Genomic DNA, 10,338 nt, shown 5'->3' with positions numbered 1-10,338 from the left:
GGTGTGATGGAAAAATGAATACATTTAATAAAGAAACGATATTGAACAATAAGTAGAATATTTTAAAGTAGTGACTGTAAATTAAACTAAAGTGAACAGCGGGTGGTGAGGTGTGGAGCTTACCATGTGTGGCATGCCATCACAAAGTGACACTGTACAATAAATTGTACAGAGGTGCTTACCTGTTTGTTGACTAGTTTAAAATTAATCAACAATAAATTATTTGTCCTGATGTGAGTCTTTAGAACATTTCAGTACTCTGTCTTGGAAAACAAAGTCTTTCCTTATTGGAGCCGCACCAACTTTAGGTCACTTCCTTCTGCTCCACACTGTCAGCTGCTCAGTGATTCAGAATGGTGTAATGCTCAACTTCCCAACTCGAAACCTATCCAGTTGATCAAAATTTGAAGTCCAGAAAAAAAAGCACTAATTTCATGTTTGACTAATGAGTTTGGCAGGCACGTCTGTTGGATCACTGATGGCTGTGTCTTTTAATTTCTCTTATAGCTGCATTCATTACTGTAGTGCTGATGTCTTTCTTTAAAGAAACTGTTTGAGATTTTAGGGAATTTTGCTTATTTGCTTCCTTGCTGCAAGTAGGATGAAGAGATTGATCCCATTCTCGAGTTTGTTTGGGAAATATATTAAGTTACAGCTATTGGCCAGTTAGCTTAGCATAAAGCTGGCTGATAGTTGTATTTGACAGAAAACTCAGTTAATTACTGAGGAGATATTTAGATTATTACAGAAAGGAGGCAACATCAATTAATTACTGAGGTAATGCTAAATCAGAAATTAAATCACATATCATGCTTCATCTGTTGGAGCCATTTTTTGGCTGGGTGCAGAGAAGTCCATGCTATCTGCTTATCAGGAAGTGGCTGTGTTTGAAATATAATAGGCTAATAAGCAACTGTTCCAGATGCCCATAGTCTGACATTTGAATTCATCTGTATTTTGGCAAGAAATCAAATAAGCACTTTGGCCAAAATGTTAAACCTGTCCTCACACTTAGCGATGGTGCTCTGAGTACTGACATTTCCCTCTGGCCAAAGCTCGAAGCCTGGAGTTTTGCCAGGTGAAAGAGCCTCTTATGAACTGTCAATATTATGTCATGCTATTACGTCTCACCAGCAGCCGCCTCCTGTTTTCAAAGTAATCCAGAAAGGAGGCAAGGGCACCCTTTGGTGGTGGCGTTGGCTTTTTAGTGGGCTTTGGATAGTCCACTTTGACGCCTTCTTTCCATTTTTCTTTCCCCCAATCTTTCCCTCCTTTCCTGGCTTTCTTCTTCTGTCGGCTTTCTTGGCACCCTTGTCATTCGGTTTCTTCTTCTTGTCATGCTTATCGTGCTTTCCCTTCCTGGTAGGAGTGATAACAGTGATGACTTCTGACTCCTCTGGATTGCTTGCTGTTGGCTTGCTAGGCTCATACTTGTCTTCATACTCGTTAGTCAACACCAGCGCACAAAAGCAGATATTATTTTTCATTTTCTTCACTGATTCAAACATTGTGAGAATGATTTGGTCTTGAGCTGGTGTCGTGGTAAACTTTTCTTTGTACACATAAAAAATGATGGTGAAATGAGTTATGGATCAGCGGCCTTTTTGTGGTGGGTTTTCTGGTTGTCATTGTAGTTGCTCTGGTTGTTGTAGTAGTCGCAGTGGTGGTCGTGGGCTGGGTTGAAACCCAAGTTAGTAAAAATAAAACAAGCCATTAGTAGGATCAAGAAATTGAAAGCCAAAATTGTGTTTCTACAAGAAACTCATATGCTAGGCAGTGAGACAAATAGAATCAAACACAGATGGCCAGGTCAAATTTTATCACCTCCTTACTCCTCCAATTCTAGGGGCGTTATGATAATGATACACAAATCCATACCTTTTCATGTTGAGCATGTGCTTCAGGATTCTAATGGACGTTTTTTTTTAATACTACAAGGTAACCTACTATCTACTAGACTAAATTTAATTAATACTTATGGCCCAAATGAAGATAATCCACATTTTTATAGCAATTTATTTCTTAAAATTTCAGATTTACAAGGTAAATGTATAATTGCTGGGGATTGCAATTTGCTTTGAACCCACAGAAGGATAAATCGTCAGGCATGGATAACACTTACAATAGAACACTAAAGGTGATCAAACAATTTATGAAGGAGTTCAATATAACCGACATATGGCGCGATCAAAATCCAACCAAATTACAATATTCTTGCTGGTCAGGTACACACAAAGTGTATTCCAGAATAGACTACTTTTTGGTATCAACTGAGCTGGCTCCTTATACAAAAGATATAGTATACAGTATAAGGAAATAATAATATCTGACCATGCAGCCGTTACTTTGACTTTCATAGAGTCAAAACTGATTAAAACTCGAATTGAATGGAGGTTTCAATTGAAGTGGATGCAAGACAAACAGTTTCTTGAGTTTTAGGCAAGCAAATTAATGAATACTTTGAGCACAATTCAAATCAAACATCGGCAAGTGTGAGATGGGACGCCTTCAAGGCATACTTAAGAGGGCAAATTATAAGCTATACTAGTAAGAAAACAAGAGAACGAAACCAAAAGATAAAATATCTGGAATAAAAAAATAAAAATGTTAGAAGAGACCAGCTTTCAATCAGGCCAGAATAAGGAGGACAATGTCAAAGAATTATTACTATTGAGAACGCAATATAACGAAATGACAAGCGAAAAAGCAGCTGTACATTTATTGAGATTAAAGTAACAATCCTATGACCAAGGTGAAAAACCCAGCAAACTCCTGGCTTAGCGTATAAAACAGCAGCAATCTGAAAGGGCAATTACCAAACTTGAAACTTCAAATGGAAATATCATAATAGACCCAATCGAGATAAACAATGCATTTAAAGTTTTTTATGAAACGCTATATAATTCAGAATGCAACAATGAGGGTGCCCGCAGGATTCACCATTATCTCCACTTTTATTCCTTTTAGCTATTGAACCTCTGGCAATAGCGGTTAGAACCAGTGGACAAATACAAGGTGTTAAGATTGGTAGAAAGGAGCATAGAATTGCGTTATTTGCTGATGATGTCATATTATTTTTAAAGCAACTAAAAACTTCTGTGTCTGCTGTAAAGGATTTAATAGACCAGTTTGGGGCCTTCTCAGGGTATAAAGTAAATGTAACAAAATCATCATTAATGTTACTTAAACAAGAGCTTTACTGTTAATTCTGAATTCACTCATCTAGGCATTAAAATAAAAGATGTGGTGGTACTTAAATATAATACAATTCTACAGAAAATTTCCAAAGATCTGGAGCGTTGGATAAGTTTACCACTATCTATAAGTGTTCTTAAAATAAATGTATTACCTAAACTCTTGTATATGTTTCAGAATGTCCCACTGGCTCCTCCTGCTGGATTGTTTACCAAACTAGCGTCATTAATCAGAGAGTTTATTTGGAACAAGAAGCATCCCCGCATTTGTTTGTCTTTGTTGTATCTTGCCTTTGATACAGGGGGGTTGAAATGCCCCAACTTTTACTGGTACTATCTGGCTATTCATCTAAGGACAATAATGTTTTATTTTTCATGGAAGCAAATTCTCTTAAAATGCCATTAAACTTGTACTTATACTCTGCACAGCCAAAACAATTAAAGAAAGAAACAAATAATCCTATAGTCCGAAATATGATTGAAGTTTGGTTTACAATAAAAGAAATTTTGAATATTAAGAATAATCTCTCTCATTTTAGTCCTATTTGGGGAAAATGCCTTATTTGCACCAGGAAATATGGACGCAGGGTTCCAGGGTTGGGCAGAAAAAGGTGTTAGGAAAGTGGGTGATCTTTTTTGTGATGGAATAATGGTTCCATTTGAGGATTTAGCCTCAAAATTTCAAATCCTCCAAAAACACTTCTTTAAGCATTTACAGATTTGAAGCTTCATTTCTTCCATGCAAAATCAGTCTCTCAACCTTCCCCAGTTAACTAATTTAGAGGAGTTAATGGTGGAGGGAAAAAAAGTGGTAACAAAGGCTTAATTTCAACATTCTATAACTGGATTGTCTCTGCCTCCCCAGAAACATCAGTTTCTAAGTTATAATCTTGGAGAAATGACCTAAATATTAATATTTCTGAGGAGACATGGAAGTCAATTTGCTTAAAATGACCCCAGGTATTTAAACTCATTTACCTTTAATACCTTTACTCCTTGCATATTTCAGATGAGCTGACCATCTGATGTAAAAGAATACATATTTTGGTCAAGGCATTGAAACCGAGGACAATTTTGACCTTTTCCGTGGCCAGTGGTCAGTGAAAACACTAAAAACAAGTGCAAGAACATACATTACATACTTTTCTCTTGCGCAACTGGTATGTCACTTTTTGTAGATGCTCCACCTCCTTTTTCAAATCCTGTTTAGTTTCTCTTATTGTGGCTCCGGCACTACCGGCACCCTCACCCTGACCTGGGCTCACCATCTGTTTATGGTACAAATTAAATATGTTTTGTTCATGATGGAGTAAATGATTATATATGAAAGAAGTCCAAACAATCAAAACTCTTACCAAGGGAATCAGGGCACACATTGTTACTGCTACACTGGAAGAGCGTTCTGTCTAAAAGCTCCTCTGTTCCTGATGACTGCTGCTCTTGCTGGGAAGCATGTATAATGTAAACAGAATTGGTCCTAGCACTGAACCCTGTGGAACTCCATAATTAACCTCAGTGTGTGAAGAGGACTCTCCATTTACATGCACAAATTAATTAATTATCGGAAATAATTAATTACATAAATATTTACAACAAATGTAATTAATTAATTATTGACACATTTAATTATTTATTTATTTATTTATTTATTTCACATTTTAATTAATTATTGCCACATTTAAATAATTATTTAATTGTGTATTTAATTAATTCATTTTGGCACAGTTGACTCCTTCAGGTCTCACCATGAAATAATTTTATCTGTCAACCTCACCCATCAAACTCAGGAGGCGGGGTTAACACTGATCGAGTCAAAACCATTGCTTTGGCCTGGTGGCCATTGTTTTTAGCACACAACAACCAGCATGTGGAAACTCACAGAACTGAACTTTGAAAAACCCTGTTTGTGTGCCACCAAATACCGTTTTAATATTTTTTTTAGCGAGAATGTAGTGATTTAATCTTCATATGTCTGGTCGGTTTGTCAAGATACAGCCTCTTTGCAAAAGTGCTTCGATGATTTTGGAGATGTCTGCCCAGGATAGACCCGTTTGCCTCGCAAGCAATCAAGTTGTTATTACCACTGACAAAGCGCAGGCCCCGGTACACAGCTGTAATAACCCCCGCTGACACTGACTTCTTTTACTGAGGTTATATTTATCGGGGTTTTATTTCCTGATGTTCAGTCGCCAATTCTGAATTATAACTAACATTAAAAACATGTTTAAGGAGGAGAGAGAGCAAATAAATTTGATTAAGAGCTGATCTTTGGGTTTTTGTTCAGTAATCAGCGTGACCTGCGTATAAACGTATAAATGAGATAATGTTGGTGTTTCCGTCATGTAGTAACTGCTGGCTTTAACTGTACAAAGGTTGTTCGACACTATGAAACACATACAGACTTCATGATGTTCGGCTAATATTTTTATTGTGAATAGTAATCATGAGGGTAAACGGCCCTGTACACCACGGAGCGAGGTCAGCATATCCACGATATCTTCAGCTCTATGAGTTAACAGTTTCCCAGCTGACTAGTCTAACTGACATCTACGAATATGTCACGGGTCATATCAATATGATTTTACAGAAGATCATCCTTATTACTGCCAACTATTCCAGAGACGTGAAAATCTACAGCATAAAGAACAAAAAAATATAGCAGTCTAACGCAACACTGTAACAGAGATGAACCGTCAGTTTGTCGCAGATCAAAGTGGAATGAAAGTGATTGGTTGAACAGGTGTTCGTGATCTGTGTTTTCTGCATTTTCATCAGCGTAAGAGACTCAGCAGCAGATTAGAATAACAGTTACACATTTAATAAATCACCAAATGAATACACGCAAGAAACGAGCAAACCTGTTCCGACAATTTGAGTTTGTGTTCCCTCAGCTGCAGACTCGCTACTGTTTAAATGTTTGAGAGGAAGATTAGATATAAAGCAAACGTCAAACATAGACTCAGTCTGCGTTCACATTTGATATGAGGCCAGGACGGATAATGGCTGTGTCCTGTTTGAAGATCATATATGTAAAATTGTTGTCTGACCTCCGTCGATCCAGCCGCTCAGAGTCCGTGGTTACCATGGTTACTGCATAAGCACCTATAATGTAAACAGCTGACACAGCGGAAACCTACCGGGAGCATGGGTGTTTATGTTTTTCATTGCAAAAGAACTGTCTGTCTATGTTTCAGTGCCCTGGTCTGCCGCAGTTTCCACCAGCCCCACTCCAGTCTCAGCAGTTTAGTGACCTGACTGTTCCATTTTTAACTTTTGGTGTTTCTGCCTATCACAAGATTGATAACTTCAGTCAGCACTGTAGTGCATCATTCTCACATCAGAGGGACATTTGAATACTGTTTTATACAGCATATGACTGGAAGATGAATATCAAGCAGGCATAAGTGTGATGTTGATTGAACTGAGATCTCCTACTGTCATTTCTGTTGCTGGAGATGTCCACTCTAATTTAATTTAATTTAATTTAATTAGTTTGCTGCTTTGAATTATATGCAAACATGTCCATGTGGATTATATAAGTTGCTTGAGGAAGAGAAAATATGTTCATCAAAAGAAGACAGTTGAGGTATCTAACCAGGATTCCTCCTGGACTCCTTGGTAGGTGAGATGTTTTTGGCCATGTCCTACTGGGAGGAGGTCTCAGCGGGCTTGGGGAATACTGTGTCCTCCAGGATGAGCTGGAAGGCATGGCTGGGTTGAAGGAAGTCTGTCAAATTGATAAGCAGAGGAAGTGGTGCAGCACCTGGTTCTGTTTGTAGAAGCTCAGATGTAGGGGCAGCCAATCAGATGAAAGCTGGCGTAAATAGAGGAGGGGTTGGGGTGGGGGCTCCAAAAGACTGTAGCATGCAAAACCACTACTTTGTACAATTTCTGTCGTCTACAGACAAAATCATCTTAACTTGTGATCTTGTAAGCTGCTGGTACTTGAGTTGTTTTATGCCTTTGAACAGAGCCTGGTGGGTATTTGGTCCTGCTTCTGGCATCAGTGCTAAGTTACACTAATCCAGCTGCTGGGTGTAATTTGTTATTAACTGGACTAGTTCATTTATCTATCTCTAGTATGCATTTGAAGAACTCATAATCTTCTGTGTTCTCCCTAGCTGCCCTGGGCTTATCCGTGGCCTTCATCTTAAAATTCAGAGACAACATGTTCCATGTGCTGACTGGCCAGTTCACTACTGTTCTGGTCACAGGCCTCTCCCTCTTCCTCTTTGACTTCCACCCTTCGCTGGACTTCTTCCTCCAGGCACCCACGGTCCTGCTGGCCATCTTTATCTACAATGCCAGCTGGCCCAAGGACCTGGAATATAGCCTGCAGCGGGAGAAACTACGGGTCATCAACGGGGAGGTGTTTGAGAGGTCAAGAGGGGTAGGAGACAAACCACAAATCCTCAGTAGTCACGCACACAAGCCCACACACTCCTTTTCCTCACACAACTTCGCTCACCTAACCCCGATGTATATCCACTTCCTCTACTCCCGCCCACATACCAAGTGCTCTGCAGGAAACTTGGCTCTTGTTTCTCTGTAATGTCATTTCTTGAGTGCAAGAGGAAACCTGATTCCCAGCTATGAAAATAGCATCCAGGCTCATGCTGGAGCCTTACGTCATAGAATTCCTTTAGTAGTCAAGTGTTTTTTGATGGAAGAAGCTATTTAACAATACAGTAGTCTGTGGGGATACTATCCTGGAATTCTTTTCATCCCCAGCGTCCTGTTCTGTATTGAAGAAACCCTGTAATTCAGGTGAAATGCCAGGTTTCAGGTGTTTGTTTCTTTGCTAGAGCACTAACAAAAATACCCTCTCCATTGGCAGCCGTGGCTTTAAAATGCACGGTACTTCCCCGGTGTTTTTCGGGGAGTAAATACTGCCCTCCACTTTCTGAAAACAGAAAAAAGATGTGCACAGTGCCTCAATGTCTGCAGATTTGTCCACTGGATTTGATCACTTGTTCATTCATTCTGATGCCTTGTCTCTTTTTTGTGTTGCAGGACAGTGAGGAGCTCGATCTCCTGACAAAGGTAAATGCAGACAGTGTTTCTGATGAAGAGTCCTTGTAGTAATGACAGAGCTCACTCCCAAGTATCCAGAGGATACTCTGCATCTTTCCTGCTGCTGATATCGAACTGGACAATTGACTGGATGGAACATGGTCACAGATTGTCTGTGAAAGCATTTATTTGAACAGTGATAAGCAGGTAAACGGTGAAAGATACTGTTGATAGATTATATGATAGACTCCTAGTATTAAAAACAAAGTGTTTAATAACAGAATTAGCGAAATGTGTATATTTTGGAAACGTGCCTGTCTGTGGATGACTGCTGTCATTCATATGGGGGAAAGTACCAGCAACGCTGTTTGTTGGAAAATAAGTGATACTTTTGGATTCATTATGGATTCCTTTTATGGACAGTGTATTTCTTTACATGATTCCTGTTGTACATGCTGCTATTTGACTGCTTGCTGGTGCTGGACGTCTAAGGACCAGAAACTGCAGTTTCAGGATTGTTTTGATAATAGATTTGTTTGAAATTGTGGTGATTTTGAATCTTTATCCACACTATGATGAATTCAGTTTGTATTGTACTGTGGAAGAGGCAGTTTATTTTTTTTATTTGTTTATTTTCTGAGCCAGAATAAGTGGTATTGACATAATTGCCACTAATGCCTGACTTTCTGTCAGCACCACAAACTCCCTGCCTCTCTTACTTGGGGCTTGAATATTTTCTTGTTAAACTGTAAAATAACATTGTCTAAAGATTGTTGTTTGTGCCATTAAAATCCTCACGTGTAAATGCATTTTCTTGTAAAATAAATGGCAAGTTGTTTTACTTCTGTGCAAGTAATGCAATTTAATACAATCGCTGATGTCTTGTCATAAATTTGTGCATTTATTTAAATACTGAGGTTTTCTGGAGGAAGACCTAAAGGGTACTAGCTGCTCTAACTCCATGTTTTTCTTCTATTACTTTGCACATGCTTGATAGCTGTTTTAGCTCCCTATCAGTTCCTTTAAGCCAACTCTTAGATATTTTACCCACCTGCTGAATAACAGTGTTCCACACCCACTAACATTATACAGATCCAAGAGAAGAGAGACTGTAACGCAGTCTGATGTCTAAGCTTTAACCCTTGTGTGGTGTTCATATTTTTGTTACTCAGCCAGTGTTCATGGGTCTGGTGGACCCACTAGAGTTTTGGCTTTCCAAATTAACACTATCAAACAATTTTATGTTAAATTACTCAACAGATGTTTACTTCATCCCAATTACAAGCCATATGAACAGCAAAGATGGTTAATTTTTTTCCCTTTCCCTTTGTTAGATCACATTTATGAATTAATGTGCTTCTCGTTTTTTTTTTGTTTTTTTTATAAAATGTTATAAAAAAAATAAATCAGTTATAATCAAGTGGAGTGAGTGGAAAGACACAACACATTTACACGTGAAGCAATATGTTTCACAACTAAATGGGATCAGCTGCTCATCAATGGTGACATTAGGCCCAGGGTTGTAAAACAGGGGGAGGTGGTGCACACACTTATCCCACACTGTCCTGATGGCAGCTAGCTTGTCTCTCTGCCGTCGAGCTGGTCTGTCGTCTCGGTTATCAAAACGGATAATCCTGGAAATTTTGTGGAAGTTTTCCAGAGACATTGATGCACGGAAAGGTTCTTGCCAGTTTCTGCATCCCACAGGGGTTCTGTGGATTCCCCTTCGGACCTGAAAACTCCTGCAAGGATAAGAACCCCAAAGTAGGCCTTTGGGGTTCTTAGATGAATTTGTTCCATCTCCTTCCACCTCTCTCCAAAAACACACCTTCCTTCTAGATTACTGCAATCCAGAATAATTTTCTGGATGGAATCTGGGATGAAAAGCTCAAATGAAGACTTGATGTCCTGCACATGAGTAACTGTCAGCCGTGTTGGCCCTGGCCAGTAGCAGCTCTGCAGGGTGGCTCATTTCTTGGGCAAGAAGACCATTCAATTTCACCAGTTATTGACATCCATATTTCTTCACTTGCTGTCTGGTGGGCTTGTTCTGGTCCTGGAGCTGGCAGCAGATGGGGTGCTCGTCTTCGTTTTGTTACTAAATGGTGCTCAACCTCATCCTCTTCTTCAA

At 39.1% G+C, this 10,338-nt stretch overlaps 1 protein-coding gene across 1 annotated transcript; it reads left to right on the top strand.

Moving 5' to 3' along the window:
- The first annotated feature begins 1,622 nt into the window (after nt 1-1,622).
- Nucleotides 1,623-9,086, top strand: LOC146662935 (UDP-sugar transporter protein SLC35A5-like). Its single transcript, XM_085415526.1, has 2 exons — nt 1,623-7,584; nt 8,208-9,086. The coding sequence occupies exons 1-2, from the start codon at nt 7,363-7,365 to the stop codon at nt 8,274-8,276; spliced, it is 291 nt and encodes a 96-aa protein (XP_085271652.1). The 5' UTR covers nt 1,623-7,362; the 3' UTR covers nt 8,277-9,086.
- Nucleotides 9,087-10,338: the final 1,252 nt, after the last annotated feature.

Source organism: Rhamphochromis longiceps, linkage group LG8, assembly GCF_057381845.1.
Source record: "Rhamphochromis longiceps isolate RC_006_pf linkage group LG8, R_longiceps_female_GT1.1, whole genome shotgun sequence".
NCBI lineage: Eukaryota > Metazoa > Chordata > Actinopteri > Cichliformes > Cichlidae > Rhamphochromis > Rhamphochromis longiceps.
This window is presented reverse-complemented; position numbering and strand designations above follow the sequence as displayed.